We start from the raw sequence: 17,443 nt of genomic DNA, 5'->3' as shown, positions 1-17,443 counted from the left end.
GGTGAATCAGACCTATAGCAGAGTCAGGCTCAGTAATGATCTAGAGACTGAAGTTTAGATGCTGAAACGATCCTGTAATAATCAAACCCTCACTGATCCTCACGGCTGTCCTCACACCCGGCTCTGTTTAAATAAAGTTATTTTGAATCTGACACTCCACGGGTTCATTAACACTCGTGTGGAGTGTCTGAGAGTGAACCGAGCCTGTGTGGTTATTTCAGAGGATTTAATAAAACATGAGCGATGACCTTGTTGCGGTGAATTCTTCCTCGCCTCCGACCACGACACGACGAATAACAACGGCCCCCCCGCTTAATGGACTGAACGCCGCCGAGTCCCACGGGGCCTGGCTGTGAGTTACTGCTAGTGTTAGTGTGTATTCTTGTGTCGTTGTGTATTAGTGTGTGTGTGTGGGTGTGCAGCAGAGCTCTGACTGCGATCTCGCTCTCAGCTGAACATCGGTCATCTGAGTGGAAACAACAAAACCCTCCAGAAGAACTAAACGTCATTCAGGGTTTACTTCCCTCCAATGTTTGAATAAAAATGAGACTTTAGAGTTTAACACTTTAAACTCAGTGATATCCTGTTTATTTCTGTTTGATTTCCTCACGGTGAGAATGCCGCTGAGTTCTAGCTCCATATTAAACTCATGTAAATTTCCTCTGAAATATTCCTGTTTGTCATTATTTACATCCTAAATCAGGGGTGTCAAACTCAAGGCCCGGGGGCCAAATTCAACCCATGGAACGATTATATCCGGCCCACAAGATCATATCATATTTGTATCATAACTGGCCCACCAGTAGATTTCCTCCAGTATAAAAATGTAAATTTCAGCTTGACTATTTGGAATATCCTTGTTAAGCCATAAAAATCTGAAAAAGTACAGAGTAAGAAAGATTTCATAAAAAGTCAAGAATGTGGGGAAAGAATTAATTTGTGTTTTAATTTCATATTTTCAATTTAGCATCTCAAGATTACGACTCAAACTTATGATTTTGACTTTTCATTTCCTACTGTGGCCTTTTCAACTCATAATTTGGACTTTATATTAGGGCTGGACAATTAATTGAATTTTGATTGTGATTTCAATTATGGCTTCTCATGATCATAAAAACGATAAATGTGTGCTTCAAAGGGTATTTTTGGGTTGTGTTTTTGGCTGTTATTAGTGTTTTTTGCATGTTGCAAAATTTTGCAAGTTTTAGAGGAGTACTAATTTATTTTGGATTTATCTTTTAGATTCCCAGTTTTAAATATCAAGTCATATTTTAACCTTTTCAACTCTTTACTTTGGCTTTTTAATCCCATATTTTGACTTTTAAACTCATGATTTCAATTTTTTCTCATATTTTGACATTTTAAATTTAAATGTTTTAAATTTTTCTATCATATTTAGACCTTTTAAACTCCCAATTTTAAATAGAAGTCATATTTTTAACGTTTTAACTCATCATTTTGAATTATAGCTTATTTTAACATTTCTGGTAATTTTCTGCATTTTAATCCCATATTTTGACCTATTTTAAAATCTTAAGTGATATTTTTACTTTTAAACTCATGAGTTCAAATTTGATCTCATATTTTGACCCTTCAAACATATGATTTCAACTTTCTTCTCGTAAATTTGCCCTTTAAAAACACTATTTTTCTGTTCTTAATATTGTGTTCTGATATTTTGAACTAATAAATTGGAATTTTTATCTCAAATTTGAGCCTTTAAACTTATCATTTTTACTTTTTTGAATTTCCAAATGATTTTTCATCAGTGCTGTTTTTTTCATATGTTATCACTGGTGAAATGAGGATGACAGTTTATGGTTAAATGTTGACCCTGTTAGGCTCTCAGGTTAGACCTGAATCCAGAATCCGGCCCCTGCAGTGACTGAGTTTGACACCCCTGCCCTAAACAATCAGAACCATTAAAATCATTCTGAGCTGTTTCCTCTTAAACATGCTAAGAACATGCCATCAAATGCTTCTATCACTGATTCACACCAGCGTGTTGGAGGCGTGTCTAACTCTGACGTGAAGAGGAAAGAGTGATGGAGGCGTGTCTAACTCTAACGTGAAGAGGAAAGAGTGATGGAGGCGTGTCTAACTCTAACGTGAAGAGGAAAGAGTGATGGAGGCGTGTCTAACTCTAACGTGAAGAGGAAAGAGTGATGGAGGCGTGTCTAACTCTAACATGAAGAGGAAAGAGTGATGGAGGCGTGTCTAACTCTAACATGAAGAGGAAAGAGTGATGGAGGCGTGTCTAACTCTGACGTGAAGAGGAAAGAGTGATGGAGGCGTGTCTAACTCTAACGTGAAGAGGAAAGAGTGATGGAGGCGTGTCTAACTCTAACGTGAAGAGGAAAGAGTGATGGAGGCGTGTCTAACTCTAACATGAAGAGGAAAGAGTGATGGAGGCGTGTCTAACTCTCGCATGAAGAGGATTTCTACAGAGGAAAGCGTGTGATATTAAAATGAACACCCCAGGGTCGCCGTGTCTTTGGAGTCTCTCTGAGCGCCGTTATGAAACAAGAGCAGCAGGTCTGAACGCTTCATCAAACTTTAACGGCTTCGTTGTGTAACAGAGAGACAGCAGAGGTTACTATAGGTCACAGCTGCTCTCAACTGGACACCTCAGCTGTGTGTTCACCTGAAACTATTTCAAGATTTCTCTTCTTCAAGAGGCGTTCAAGAACTCCAACACACACATCATAAACAGGACTTTAGAGGTGGTTTAGGACTGATTTATTTTTGGACTTTAAGTCTTTATAAGACAGGGGAGGAAATGAGGAGAGGGAGTGGACTGACATGTGGGGAAGGAGCCACAGGATGGATTTAAACCCAGACTGAAATCTTAGAGGGGTACATCTCAACTGGTCTACAGTCAGAGACCAGCACCCCTAATCTGACCAGCAGCAACCCTCAGTCTGTATCAGCTGTAAATATCAGTCTATATCAGCTGTAAATATCAGTCTATATCAGCTGTAAATATCAGTCTATGTCAGATGTAAATATCAGTCTATATCAGCTGTAAATATCAGTCTATGTCAGATGTAAATATCAGTCTATATCAGCTGTAAATATCAGTCTATATCAGCTGTAAATATCAGTCTATATCAGCTGTCAATATCAGTCTATATCAGCTGTAAATATCAGTCTATATCAGCTGTTAATATCAGTCTATATCAGATGTAAATATCAGTCTATATCAGCTGTAAATATCAGTCTATATCAGCTGTAAATATCAGTCTATATCAGCTGTAAATATCAGTCTATATCAGCTGTAAATATCAGTCTATATCAGCTGTTAATATCAGTCTATATCAGATGTAAATATCAGTCTATATCAGCTGTAAATATCAGTCTATATCAGCTGTAAATATCAGTCTATATCAGCTGTAAATATCAGTCTATATCAGCTGTAAATATCAGTCTATATCAGCTGTCAATATCAGTCTATATCAGCTGTAAATATCAGTCTATATCAGCTGTAAATATCAGTCTATATCAGCTGTCAATATCAGTCTATATCAGCTGTAAATATCAGTCTATATCAGCTGTTAATATCAGTCTATATCAGATGTAAATATCAGTCTATATCAGCTGTAAATATCAGTCTATATCAGCTGTAAATATCAGTCTATATCAGCTGTAAATATCAGTCTATATCAGCTGTAAATATGATGTTTTTGTGATAATAATGAGTATAAAGGATCATTTCCAGATGTATAGAGAGCCGTGGCTTGCTCCTGTCTCAGCTCTGTTTGTTGTGTCTGATTCCTGCTGCGTCTCATTTTCTGTTTCATCTGCACTTCTCTGCGGCACATCAAAGTCACATTTGTCTTCAAACGTCCAATCAGGTGCTTTGTAGCTGGCGGCAGCTCTGATCCATCCCCGTGTTTAAAGCTCTCAGCATTTAGTGCCATTATTGTCTGTGATCGGGGTCCGAAAGCTTCGAGATCAAAATACAATGTTAATCTAGATAAAAGCACTTACAATCATCCAGAGAGAGGGAATGATCAGGACATGTTGGCCTTCTTTGGGCTGCTTTTGTCTGGATTATTGCTGCAGTTCTTCATAGGAGCTAAAGCTGAGTTAGTGATGATAAATCAGAGTCTTCTGGCTTTAATAACTGATCTTTTAGATGTTTTTAACCAGAGACTGGTACTTCATGTCCAGGTTTCACTGTAGTGACTCTGACCACTCTGTTGTTAAGATGATCAAACATGGTGGTCATAAACAGGCTCCTGTTCAAACAATCATGTCTCCATTCAAACAGCAGGAGGACACCTGGTGAGGTCACTTCCTGTTTACCTGAACCCCCATCCCTTAGTACGAAAGGGTGAAACAATCATTCTGTAACAAAAAATATTCAAAATATTCACATTGAAAAAATAAAGTAGGTCCTGTCTGAGGACCACATTACAGACTCTGAAGACCACATCACAGACTCTGAGGGCCACATCACAGACTGAGGACCACATCACAGACTGAGGGCCACATCACAGACTGAGGACCACATCACAGACTGAGGACCACATCACAGACTCTGAGGGCCACATCACAGACTCTGAGGGCCACATCACAGACTCTGAGGGCCACATCACTGACTCTGAGGGCCACATCACAGACTCTGAGGGCCACATCACTGACTCTGAGGACCACATCACTGACTCTGAGGACCACATCATCAGATCAACTGCAGAAATAAAAGACCTCATTCAGCACTGCTGTGGGCCTAAATAAAAGGTTTTACTGGGATTTAATGGCAATAAAGAGACTGAATGGATGCTGCAGTGACTCCATCAGGAATAATTTAAAATTCTAAACTCATGATCTTTGAGGCTGACAGAGTCCTGGTTCAGGATCAGTCCAGGTTCAGTCTCAAACACGTTTCCTGTCCATGTTTCTCTGCAGAGTCTGAGCGAGTCGTTTAGAAAATTTAGAGCGTGATGTGACGGGAGCAGCAGCCGTTATTTCACCGGGACTGAACCGTAAATCTGCTTTATGACGCTGAGACCACGACGAGCTGCAAGACCAGAGCACGGCTCACCAAGACCAGGGCATGGCTCACAGCCACAGACCACTGAGGGTCAATAAGCAAACGCATGAAAGCTGTAGATCTATAAGTGAACATATAAAACCTAACAATCAATAGAGAGGATCAATTCTCACAGACAGGCTTAACCTTCTCTGTTTGACCACATTTCTAGCTCCTCCCTCTTATTCTGGACCAATCCTACCGGATCAGTTTGAATCATCAGCCTCATCTTTGAACAGGAACGTCATTGTGAATGTCGATATGGGAGTGTGTTTTTAAGGTGTGCATGTGGCCATGCTGAGAGAAAAGGCATTTTAATGTTTGGAGGTTTTTCCTGTTTACATGTCTTTTTGCTGTATTTCAAATACTCTTTCATTCTTTCATTTCAGTCTGAAATAAACAAACATGAATGATTTTTGTGGATTTTAACCCTTTAAAAGCCAGCAGGTTTACACAACTCAACTGTTTCTAATTGAACAAAAATCACAAAACTTGATAAAATACCCACACACTTTTTTACACTCCATTATCCAACATCAGTAGTTACACACGTATCGTTCAGTAGCCAGGCACCCTCACAGAAAACAGTGAAAAGTGTGAAATTTAGCAGCATGCTTAGAATGGGAAAACATAGCGCCATCTGGTGGAAAAATATAAAAATGTAAAATTAAAGCTGGCTGTCCAAAACGACATCTTAACGTAAAGGAATACACCAGTTTATGTAGAGATAAATGAGGGATCAAAAATGTCATTTTCAGTGGTTTTTAACGGGACATTTTTGGTCCTTAGGAGGAAATGTGTCATTTTTTCTGTAGCTTAGCCATTTTAGGCTAATTTAAGGAACTCATTTTTTAAAATTCATTTTAGAAACATTTTTTAATGAATGTCCTCTGGCAAATTTGAGCTCTACTCATTCAACACAGCCAAAAAGTTTGGAAAATAATAAAACTGAATGGCATAAAATGTCCCAAAGACCTCTTATGGGTTAAATCAGAAACTCCATCAATAAAGGCCTTTGGTTTTTGTTCTTTCTAACTTGACTACACATTCGAAACAGTAGGTGGCGCCACTGACTCATCATTAAGCCCCAGAGAAGAAGAGGAAGACGACGCCTCAGCGCTGAGAGGCTACGGCACGTCTGCTAACACGGCGTTCGCCAAACTTTCCCTGCAAAGATCCAGCAGAGAGAAAAAAAGTCCTTGATTTTATCTCAAAGGATCATATTAGTCATTTTAGCGTTTTCATCCTAATGACGAACAGAGCATTAGCTGCTAGCATTAGCCGCTAGCATTAGCATATATTATAATACTACTGACTGTAATGCTATAATACTACTGACTGTAATGCTATAATACTACTGACTGTAATGCTATAATACTACTGACTGTAATGCTATAATACTACTGACAAAGAAAAATCACTGCTACAATCTCTGAATTCAAACTTCAATCTCAAAAATCTGACTTCAATCTCTGAATTCCTCCTTTTTTTTCCAGTGATCTTCTTCAGTATCACTTTGTTTTATGTTTAATATCATCAGTGATTTTAGTCTGAACATATCAGTGTTATTTGGTTTTATATTTAATATAATCAGTGATTTTATGAACATATCAGTGTTATTTGGTTTTATATTTAATATAATCAGTGATTTTATGAACATATCAGTGTTATATGGTTTTATATTTAATATAATCAGTGATATTATGAACATATCAGTATTATATGGTTTTATATTTAGTATAATCAGTGATATTATGAACATATCAGTGTTATATGGTTTTATATTTAGTATAATCAGAGATTTTAGTCTTTTTAGGTGATATTGTGTCGGTGTGTAAAATCGTTGCTCTGTCTCAGGATCTGCGGAGCCCCAAGTTTTCTCTGCTCGGACTGTTCTGGGATCAGCTGTTTGTCTCTTTCTGGCGCAGACTTTCAAAATAAAATGAAAAGATAAATACTACTACAGCAAAAACAGGGAGTTCTTTACTAAAATAAACGTGTGCACACACCGGATATAAACAATGTCAGTGAATATCGCTCATCAGCTAGAAATAAAACCAGCATCCTGAGACTGCAGAGGGAATTAAATCACGTATTAAAACATGTTTGACTGAACAAAATCTCCCTTTTGAGTTCTTCTGTTTCACAACCATGGAGTCCAGAATCACCTGCAGACCAGGTGGATCTGCACGTGCAGCAGCCTGGTCCTGGTTTCATCCTGTAAAACCGTGACCGTTTGTTCCCGGAGCTCTTCCCCCGGTAATGCAGGTGTTCGTGGGGTACCTGGATGTTCGTGTCAGCCCGGAGGCTGTGCAGCTGTGTCTGAGGCTCACCTGGACCTGGTACATGTCTCGGACTCGGTGTGCTCCGCAGATCTCGGATCGGTCCGCCTCCGTTCAGCGGGACTCGGTCAGCAGCTGCAGCCGGCAGAGGTCCACCACAGCCCGGCTCCGCTGCTCGGTGTCTCCGCTCGGTCCGGCACCGTCAGCTCCGCTTTTCATGTCGCTCCGCTCCGCTGGAGGGCGGGAGGAAAACAAACCGAGCCGAGCCGAGCCGCCCCGAGATGTTACGAAGTCAAGTTAACCTGGCTACGCCTCTGAGCTACACACGGTGACTTCCTGTGAGGAGTTTCACAATAAAGCTCCGTGCTTCCCCCGTTTAAAACCGCGAAACTCAAAGATAAACCTCATAACTCTTAATGAATATATTCTAGAATAGTCTGTGTTTGAAGAATAACATTATCAGCGTGTTTTTCAAACAAGCAACTATTATTTTAGTTTTTTATAAAATAATATCGTCAAGTTAAAGGCTAATTCTCATGCAAACAGTCAGAAAAAGGGTGACTTATTTTGATAATAGGATAAATCAAATGTTTTTTCCCCCAAAGGCCAGGAAAGAACAGCTCTAGTTACCAAAAAGACCACATTATTTTATTGTCAATGCCACAGAGTCCAACAGTTACAGATAGCTGGATATTTTCAACCCCTGATTACTAATAATTCACCCCAAAAAAAAAAAAAAAAGAATAAAAGAATAAAAGAATATGTCACTTTCATGATCATTTATTATACCAACATTTAAGATTTTGAACTCAAGTTCAAGTAAAAATAGTTTTTTTTTCATGAGATTTACACAGACTGAAATCAGCTTCTAGCTGCCTCTTTAATGCCATAAACATGATACTCAGCATTTCACTAGCATGTTGTTTACAAGTGCATTTAGTGATGCATAGATTTTTGAAAATAAAAACAGTTGCAGCAATTTAATCTCCTAAAAAGAAAAAGTAACTAAATTTTACAAATAAAAATGAAAAGAATAATATTATTGTACATCTTAAAATAATTCTAATAAAAAATGAAATAAAATTTAAAATAAGAGAAACAGAGAATCAATACATTTTAAATGCTTGAATGAAATTTTTTTTTAAAAATGATCGAAAATCAAATTGTGAAAATTAAAAAAAAAAGTGAACACATGGAAATTTTATACAAAAAAAATAGATTAAATTAAAATAAAATGAAATTTAAAAAATTGGAATAACAATACAAATAAACAAAATTAAGAATTTAATGATTAAATTCCAAATTTTAATGAAAACAAAAACCAAAAGAATAAATATCAAACACATAAGAACATGAATAATGAATTAAAATCAATTAAAAAAAAACAAAGAATAGCAAACAAGAAAATAAAATAACATAAATAAAAACTTCAGAGGTGAATAAATGTATTTCAATGTAAAAATTTGATTTGAAAGAATTGAATATATTTATTTTATTCAAAAGAAAATTAAAAGGTTTAAAGTTGTTTGAATAAAGACAATAGAATAACATACCAGCAGCAAAAGGTCCTGAGAAATGTCTCTGTCTTCATGCTTTCATGGTAGATGTGACTGTTTTCTTCAGGTTTATCATTTACTGATAGCTGACATTTTCTCTGGGCCACATTTACTGAGGTGGAGGGCCGGAGTGGCCTGTCTACAGGAAGTTCCAGAAAATCTTTCAAAATAAAAGCAGGGTTGTATTCTAACAGCAAGTAAATATTCTGTGATTGAATAAAACATGAAAAATCCTGTGGAATGAAATAAAATAATCATAAATTATTTAAAAAAAAAAAATCAGAAAACAAAACAATTTTTCAGTGGAACATGTATTTCCCAAATAAAAGAAAAAATCCAGAAATATTGAATGAATAATAAAAATATTCAGTGAAACACTAAAAAACCTTGTGAAATGTAGAAACATTGACTTGAAATAAAATAAAATTAATAAGACACATTACAGATAATAGTTACAACCACATCTGTAAAATCCCACCAGTAGGGGGCTCTCAACCAAAACAATAAAATGACATGTACACACCAATCCCTGCTGTTTACTTCTGGTTTTGAACTGATGACTTGGTTCAGTAAAAACATTATAAGGAGTATTAACGAAAACAAAAAACTTAAATTTATTTTTCTGGAGTAGAAGCCTTTTTACTGCAGATAAAGGTAATTCTTATTATCACCTGGAGGTTTACTCATTAAACCGCTGCCATATTCTCATTTCCAGACAAACCCAGAGAATGGCCCCTGGCAAAGCCTCTGGGTCTATCAGGGTCCATTCTCTGGGTCCATCAGGGGCCATTCTCTGGGTTTATCAGGGTCCATTTTCTGGGTCTATCAGGGGCCATTCTCTGGGTTTATCAGGGTCCATTCTCTGGGTTTATCAGGGTCCATTCTCTGGGTTTATCAGGGTCCATTCTCTGGGTTTATCAGGGGCCGTTCTCTGGGTTTATCAGGGTCCATTCTCTGGGTTTATCAGGGTCCATTCTCTGGGTTTATCAGGGTCCATTCTCTGGGTTTATCAGGGTCCATTCTCTGGGTTTATCAGGGTCCATTCTCTGGTTTATCAGGGTCCATTCTCTGGGTCTATCAGGGGCCATTCTCTGGGTTTATCAGGGTCCATTCTCTGGGTTTATCAGGGTCCATTCTCTGGGTTTATCAGGGTCCATTCTCTGGGTTTATCAGGGTCCATTCTCTGGTTTATCAGGGTCCATTCTCTGGGTATATCAGGGGCCATTCTCTGGGTTTATCAGGGTCCATTCTCTGGGTTTATCAGGGTCCATTCTCTGGGTTTATCAGGGTCCATTCTCTGGGTTTATCAGGGGCCGATCTCTGGGTTTATCAGGGTCCATTCTCTGGGTTTATCAGGGTCCATTCTCTGGGTTTATCAGGGTCCATTCTCTGGGTTTATCAGGGGCCGTTCTCTGGGTTTATCAGGGTCCATTCTCTGGGTTTATCAGGGTCCATTCTCTGGGTTTATCAGGGGCCGTTCTCTGGGTTTATCAGGGTCCATTCTCTGGGTTTATCAGGGTCCATTCTCTGGGTTTATCAGGGGCCATTCTCTGGGTTTATCAGGGTCCATTCTCTGGGTTTATCAGGGTCCATTCTCTGGGTCTATCAGGGGCCATTCTCTGGGTTTATCAGGGTCCATTCTCTGGGTCTATCAGGGGCCATTCTCTGGGTTTATCAGGGTCCATTCTCTGGGTTTATCAGGGTCCATTCTCTGGGTTTATCAGGGTCCATTCTCTGGTTTATCAGGGTCCATTCTCTGGGTCTATCAGGGTCCATTCTCTGGGTTTATCAGGGTCCATTCTCTGGGTTTATCAGGGTCCATTCTCTGGGTTTATCAGGGGCCATTCTCTGGTTTATCAGGGTCCATTCTCTGGTTTATCAGGGTCCATTCTCTGGGTCTATCAGGGGCCATTCTCTGGGTTTATCAGGGTCCATTCTCTGGTTTATCAGGGTCCATTCTCTGGGTCTATCAGGGGCCATTCTCTGGGTTTATCAGGGTCCATTCTCTGGGTTTATCAGGGTCCATTCTCTGGGTCTATCAGGGGCCATTCTCTGGGTTTATCAGGGTCCATTCTCTGGTTTATCAGGGGCCATTCTCTGGGTTTATCAGGGGCCATTCTCTGGTTTATCAGGGTCCATTCTCTGGGTTTATCAGGGTCCATTCTCTGGGTTTATCAGGGGCCATTCTCTGGGTTTATCAGGGGCCATTCTCTGGGTTTATCAGGGGCCATTCTCTGGGTTTATCAGGGTCCATTCTCTGGGTTTATCAGGGGCCATTCTCTGGTTTATCAGGGTCCATTCTCTGGGTTTATCAGGGGCCATTCTCTGGTTTATCAGGGTCCATTCTCTGGGTTTATCAGGGTCCATTCTCTGGGTTTATCAGGGTCCATTCTCTGGGTCTATCAGGGTCCATTCTCTGGGTTTATCAGGGTCCATTCTCTGGGTTTATCAGGGTCCATTCTCTGGGTTTATCAGGGTCCATTCTCTGGGTTTATCAGGGTCCATTCTCTGGGTTTATCAGGGTCCATTCTCTGGGTTTATCAGGGGCCATTCTCTGGTTTATCAGGGTCCCTTCTCTGGGTTTATCAGGGTCCATTCTCTGGGTTTATCAGGGTCCATTCTCTGGGTCTATCAGGGTCCATTCTCTGGGTCTATCAGGGTCCATTCTCTGGGTTTATCAGGGTCCATTCTCTGGGTTTATCAGGGTCCATTCTCTGGTTTTTCAGGGTCCATTCTCTGGGTTTATCAGGGTCCATTCTCTGGGTTTATCAGGGTCCATTCTCTGGGTTTATCAGGGTCCATTCTCTGGGTTTATCAGGGTCCATTCTCTGGGTTTATCAGGGTCCATTCTCTGGTTTATCAGGGGCCGTTCTCTGGGTTTATCAGGGTCCATTCTCTGGGTTTATCAGGGTCCATTCTCTGGGTTTATCAGGGGCCGTTCTCTGGGTTTATCAGGGTCCATTCTCTGGGTTTATCAGGGTCCATTTTCTGGGTTTATCAGGGGCCGTTCTCTGGGTTTATCAGGGTCCATTCTCTGGGTTTATCAGGGTCCATTCTCTGGGTTTATCAGGGGCCATTCTCTGGGTTTATCAGGGTCCATTCTCTGGGTCTATCAGGGTCCATTCTCTGGGTTTATCAGGGTCCATTCTCTGGGTCTATCAGGGGCCATTCTCTGGGTTTATCAGGGTCCATTCTCTGGGTTTATCAGGGTCCATTCTCTGGGTTTATCAGGGTCCATTCTCTGGTTTATCAGGGTCCATTCTCTGGGTCTATCAGGGGCCATTCTCTGGGTTTATCAGGGTCCATTCTCTGGGTTTATCAGGGTCCATTCTCTGGTTTATCAGGGGCCATTCTCTGGTTTATCAGGGTCCATTCTCTGGTTTATCAGGGTCCATTCTCTGGGTTTATCAGGGTCCATTCTCTGGGTTTATCAGGGTCCATTCTCTGGTTTATCAGGGTCCATTCTCTGGGTTTATCAGGGTCCATTCTCTGGGTTTATCAGGGTCCATTCTCTGGGTTTATCAGGGTCCATTCTCTGGGTTTATCAGGGTCCATTCTCTGGTTTATCAGGGGCCATTCTCTGGGTTTATCAGGGGCCATTCTCTGGTTTATCAGGGTCCATTCTCTGGGTTTATCAGGGTCCATTCTCTGGTTTATCAGGGTCCATTCTCTGGGTTTATCAGGGTCCATTCTCTGGGTTTATCAGGGTCCATTCTCTGGTTTATCAGGGTCCATTCTCTGGTTTATCAGGGTCCATTCTCTGGGTTTATCAGGGTCCATTCTCTGGTTTATCAGGGTCCATTCTCTGGTTTATCAGGGTCCATTCTCTGGTTTATCAGGGTCCATTCTCTGGTTTATCAGGGGCCATTCTCTGGTTTATCAGGGGCCATTCTCTGGGTCTATCAGGGTCCATTCTCTGGGTTTATCAGGGTCCATTCTCTGGGTCTATCAGGGGCCATTCTCTGGGTTTATTAGGGGCCATTCTCTGGGTTTATCAGGGGCCCTACTAATTCTGTAAGCACCTTGTTAAAGACACCCTGGATGTGCCTCTACTCTAAATCAGCATTGAAATGATTTAAAATCATTCCTCCTGTTAATAAGGCTGCACATGATCAATGTTAATAGTTAGTGACATTCAACCTTCCAGGTGTTCTTAAACCTTCAGGCAGACTCAGACTCCTCAATCATGGTCTCACTGACACTATGAGACCGTTTACTGAACATCTTACTGAGATCTAGAGCTCCACAGCGCTGCAGTGACACTAAAAGAGGGATTCCCTCTCAGACTGCACCATGGGAAGAAATATGAGACTGTATGCTGTGTTCCTCTGTAGAAGCTCCGCCCCCTCACCTCAGACAAACCAGGAAACAGTCTGTGACGGTGCTATAAGAGACACGCTGACACACCAGCACACGGAGGAAAACAACACGGCTTTACTGAGAGAGGACAGACGGAAGGAGCACAGGGAAAACTGGGAATGCTGAGAATTTAAAGAGGGACTGAATCATGAACTGATCCAGAGTTTCAGAACAGAATCAAAGTGAAACTAACTTTCAGAGAGGATTTCTATCAGCCTGCTGTGTTCCCAGCTACATGGCATCTAAATCAGAGGAGGATCTGAGCTGTCCGGTCTGCCTGGACATCTTTAAAGATCCCGTCATCCTGTCCTGCTGCCACAGCTTCTGTAGAGCGTGTGTGGAGAACTGCTGGAAGGAGAAGGAGGACAAGGAGTGTCCTGTCTGTAAGAGGAGACAGTCAGAGGGAATAATGAGGAACTTTGCTTTAAAGAATCTGTGTGAGACTTTTCTACAGGAGAGAGATCAGAGATCTTCAGAGGATCTCTGCAGTCTGCATCAGGAGACACTCAAACTCTTCTGTCTTAAACATCGTGAGCCGGAGTGTGTCGCCTGCAGAGGCTCAAAAAAACACATCAAGAGCAAATTTATGTCCATCGATGAAGCTGGTCAACGATACAAGAAGAGACTCCAGGAAATTCTGCAGCCCCTTAAGAAGAAGTTAGTGGCTCTAAAAGATGTTAAAGTGAAGTTTGATCAAACTCTGGACCACATGGAGGTCCAGGCCCGACACACAGAGAGGCAGATTAAGGAGCAGTTTAAGAAGCTTCACCAGTTTCTAGCAGAGGAAGAGGAGGCCAGGCTGCGTGCACTGAGGGAGGAAGAGGAGCAGAAGGCACAGAGGATGAAGGAGCAGATGGAGGCTCTGAGAGCACAGATAGCAGATCTTTCACACACAGTCAGAGCCACAGAGGACCAGCTGACGGCCCAAGACGTCTCCTTCCTGAAAAACTACAAGGCTGCAGTGGAGAGAGTCCAGCAGCGCCCCCTGCTGGAGGAGCCACAGCTGCCCTCAGGAGCTCTGATAGACCAGGCCAAACACCTGGGCAACCTGGGCTTCAACATCTGGACCAAGATGAAGGACCTGGTCTCCTACACACCCGTCATTCTGGACCCAAACTCTGGTGGTCCGTACCTAATCCTGTCTGATGATCTGACTGCTGTGAGCTGGGTAGAGATGCAGCAGCTTCCTGAGAATCCAGAGAGGATTTCTCCTTGTTTCTCTGTCCTGGGCTCTGAGGGCTTTAACTCAGGGACTCACAGCTGGGACGTCCAGGTTGGAGGCAGTACAAACTGGTTCCTGGGTGTGTTAGCAGAGTCCGTCCAGAGAAGGGGGTACATAGAGACTGGATTATGGGGAATAGGGTGTGATGATGGTGAATACGGAGCCGACACACCTCAATCTAACACGGTTTTCTCAGTGGAGCATCAGTCAAAGAGGATCAGAGTGAATCTGGACTGGAACAGAGGAGAGCTGTGGTTCTCTGATCCTGATACTAACACACACATCTATACCTTTAAACACACTTTCACTGAGAGGATGTTTCCCCTCATTAATACTGGGGACGGTGTGAAGGTTTTACCAGAGAAGATCTCTGTGACTGTGGGACAGAAATGTTGAGGATGATGGTTATCATTAGTGACGTTTCTAAGTGACTAAAGTCAAATAAATAAACATTTTCACTTTGAAATGCTAAACTGTACAGTAATGATGCAAAGGTCTACAGAGCATTAGCTAATGTTAGCACTGTTAGCTAGGATGCTGACGTCTCTGGGCTGAATATCAGAACTCCTAGGTGAGTGGGTGGAACTAATAAACTGAGGGTACTCCAGAAGCTCTTCCTTTCACTGGACGCTTAAAGACTCACTTTAAAAATAACTCAAGTGGTTGATTTATCAAAGAAGATGGAAATGCATTTCTAACAATCAGGTTTTCCAAATATAAATGCAGCTGCAATGAGAAAAACTGCACTGGATAAAAACATGGGCCGTTTTTTCCAGCATGCCCTTGGGCAGCATTACTCAACCCTGCTCAACTAAAGAGCCAAATTGTTGAAGAATACCTCTGCAAGAGCCACAATCTAAGTGGAGAAAAAAATGGGCTGAAGTGGCAGAAATGCATGAAAAGTGACAGAAAATGAGTCACAAGTGTCCAAAATGGTCAAAAGCAGAAAAAAATGCATGAGTGAAAATTGACTCAAATGGTCAAAAAGTAGCAAAAAGTTGGGAAAATGGGGAAAAAAAGAAAAAAAGGGACATTGAATGGAAGGGGAAGCTTATCTGGTAGAAAGCTGCAAAAAATGGCCAAAAAGTGGAAAAAAATGCAAATTGGAAAAGGCAGGACAAACGTGGCAACAACTGGACAAAAAGAACAAAAACAGAACAAAAGTGGGGAAAAATGGCAGAAACTGGCAAAAAGTGGGTAAAAGCAGCAAAAATGGCTTAAAAGGGGCATGAAGGGGCAGAAAACTGAAAATCAGGCCAATGAAAATATACAAACAAAAATACAGGCTTCCAATTTTTTTTTTCAATTAAAGCCAACTGTATAAGTGTGGGAAACATACTAATTAATGGGACCTGCAATGGATCATTTCTGAGGTCAAAGTTTCCCTTTTTAAGGTTTTCTGGGGGAAAAATATTTCAGATTAAGACACAAAAGAGCCACAAGTCATCACAAAAGAGCCACAAGTCATCACAAAAGAGCCACAAGTCATCACAAAAGAGCCACAAGTCATCACAAAAGAGCCACACGTCATCACAAAAGAGCCACAAGTCATCACAAAAGAGCCACAAGTCATCACAAAAGAGCCACAAGTCATCACAAAAGAGCCACAAGTCATCACAAAAGAGCCACAAGTCATCACAAAAGAGCCACACGTTGAGTATCACTGCCCTTGGGTATCATTCTGGTCTAAAAGTGAAAAAAATGTTTTAAATGTGTTATGATGTCTGTTTTTAAAGTAATCACTGAAAATGCTTTTGCTCATGTTCCTGGTGTTACAGTCACATGTGGTTTAGCACCATGAGTGAAGTTTCCCACTCAGTTAGTGGCGTCCTGCCTGTGGAGAAGGATGTGTCTTCCATGACAGGTGCCCAGGAGCCCTTCCTGCTTCAGAGATCTCATGTCTTCCTGTTTTCTTACAGTGAGCTGCTCCGGTTTACCTCAGAACCACGGCTGCCCCTCTTTGAATGGTGATCAGATATTTGGTATGGCACCTACTTCCTGTCAAACTGGCGAGATACTGAAATGCTCGCCATGGCCACTGAGACATCCTTCAGTGAAACATGCCTGTATTTGGCCAATTATTGAGGTCTTTCTTTAAAATCAGAGCTCAGCACAATAAGAGGAATGAAGATATGAGCATTTGTGCCACTTCCTGTTGCCAGTAGGGGGCATTATGATCAGATGTTGGGCGTGCTCAGTGTGATTCCATTTTCTTGAAAAAAAAAAAAAAAAGTATATCACAGATTTTTGTTTACAAATATATGATAGGTTAAAGTCATTTGGGACCATCAAAAATGCCTTATTTTGAAATAAAGATTGAGCTGGTGGACTTCCTGTCTGTTTTTTTTTCTGTTTTAACCTACCGTGTTGTTGCACGGTTTGGACACCTGAGCTTAGCCAATCAGAATCATCTTGTAGTTTTGTAAAAACTACAAGATGGCTGGGGTGAGGTCCATCTAGAACAGACAGGAGGGCTGAAGTGTTCTGGATGGTTCTAACTTCAGGGCCAGGTTGAGGGTTTGGCCTCACGCCATTGTTTCAGGGCTCCTAGACTAAAAGAGTAAAAGAGTCCAGGTCTCGTTTAGCCCAGTGTTCTTTACTTACTGAATGCTAACTAGCCTTTAGCTTGCTCTTTCTATTATAGCTCATTTGCACTTTTGCATTGCTTAGTCATTTTTGGTATGGGCAGATTTTTTAGGAGTGATTTGTGTCTGGTGTTTCTGATATTGTTATTTTTATTATGTCAGAGTTTTAGGCCATCCAGCTGAGACCAGGACAGAAGATTTCATACAGCAATTAAAAGAGAAGCAACGAGAACATTAAGAGGTAAAATTATAAAGAAAAATACATTTAAAAGAAAGAAGTAAGAGGACAGGAAGCACTAAAGTGATACAAGCATCAAGGGGGTAAAAGCAAAAACCAGTAAGACCAGTCTGAATAAAAATCAAGACCATGGTTCTAGGAAATAAAATCAGTAAGAGAAGTAAGA

The 17,443-nt window shown here is 41.1% G+C and overlaps 2 protein-coding genes across 3 annotated transcripts in view; one reads left to right on the top strand and one right to left on the bottom strand.

Annotated features, from left to right (window-relative positions):
* LOC121519926 (PEX5-related protein-like) overlaps positions 1-7,617 on the bottom strand; it is a 46,954-nt gene extending 39,337 nt beyond the window's left edge. For both annotated transcript variants that reach the window (XM_041803041.1, XM_041803042.1), the window contains exon 1: positions 7,369-7,617. In XM_041803041.1, the coding sequence (XP_041658975.1) occupies positions 7,369-7,383 (15 nt within the window). In that variant the 5' untranslated portion in view covers positions 7,384-7,617. The remainder of the gene's footprint in view (positions 1-7,368) is intronic.
* Positions 7,618-12,840: 5,223 nt separating this feature from the next.
* On the top strand, positions 12,841-15,335 carry LOC121519935 (nuclear factor 7, brain-like). The gene has a single exon (XM_041803053.1). It carries the CDS (start codon positions 13,468-13,470, stop codon positions 14,848-14,850), a length of 1,383 nt encoding a protein of 460 aa, XP_041658987.1. The 5' UTR covers positions 12,841-13,467; the 3' UTR covers positions 14,851-15,335.
* Positions 15,336-17,443: the final 2,108 nt, after the last annotated feature.

Source organism: Cheilinus undulatus, linkage group 13 (assembly GCF_018320785.1).
Source record: "Cheilinus undulatus linkage group 13, ASM1832078v1, whole genome shotgun sequence".
Taxonomy (NCBI): domain Eukaryota; kingdom Metazoa; phylum Chordata; class Actinopteri; order Labriformes; family Labridae; genus Cheilinus; species Cheilinus undulatus.
The sequence above is the reverse complement of the archived record's forward strand: the minus strand, read 5'-3'. Positions and strand labels throughout refer to the sequence as shown.

What these genes read in the sequence shown, in the direction of transcription:
- LOC121519935 (XM_041803053.1), top strand. Translation starts at nt 13,468, where the DNA reads ATGGCATCTAAATCAGAGGAGGATCTGAGCTGTCCGGTCTGCCTGGAC.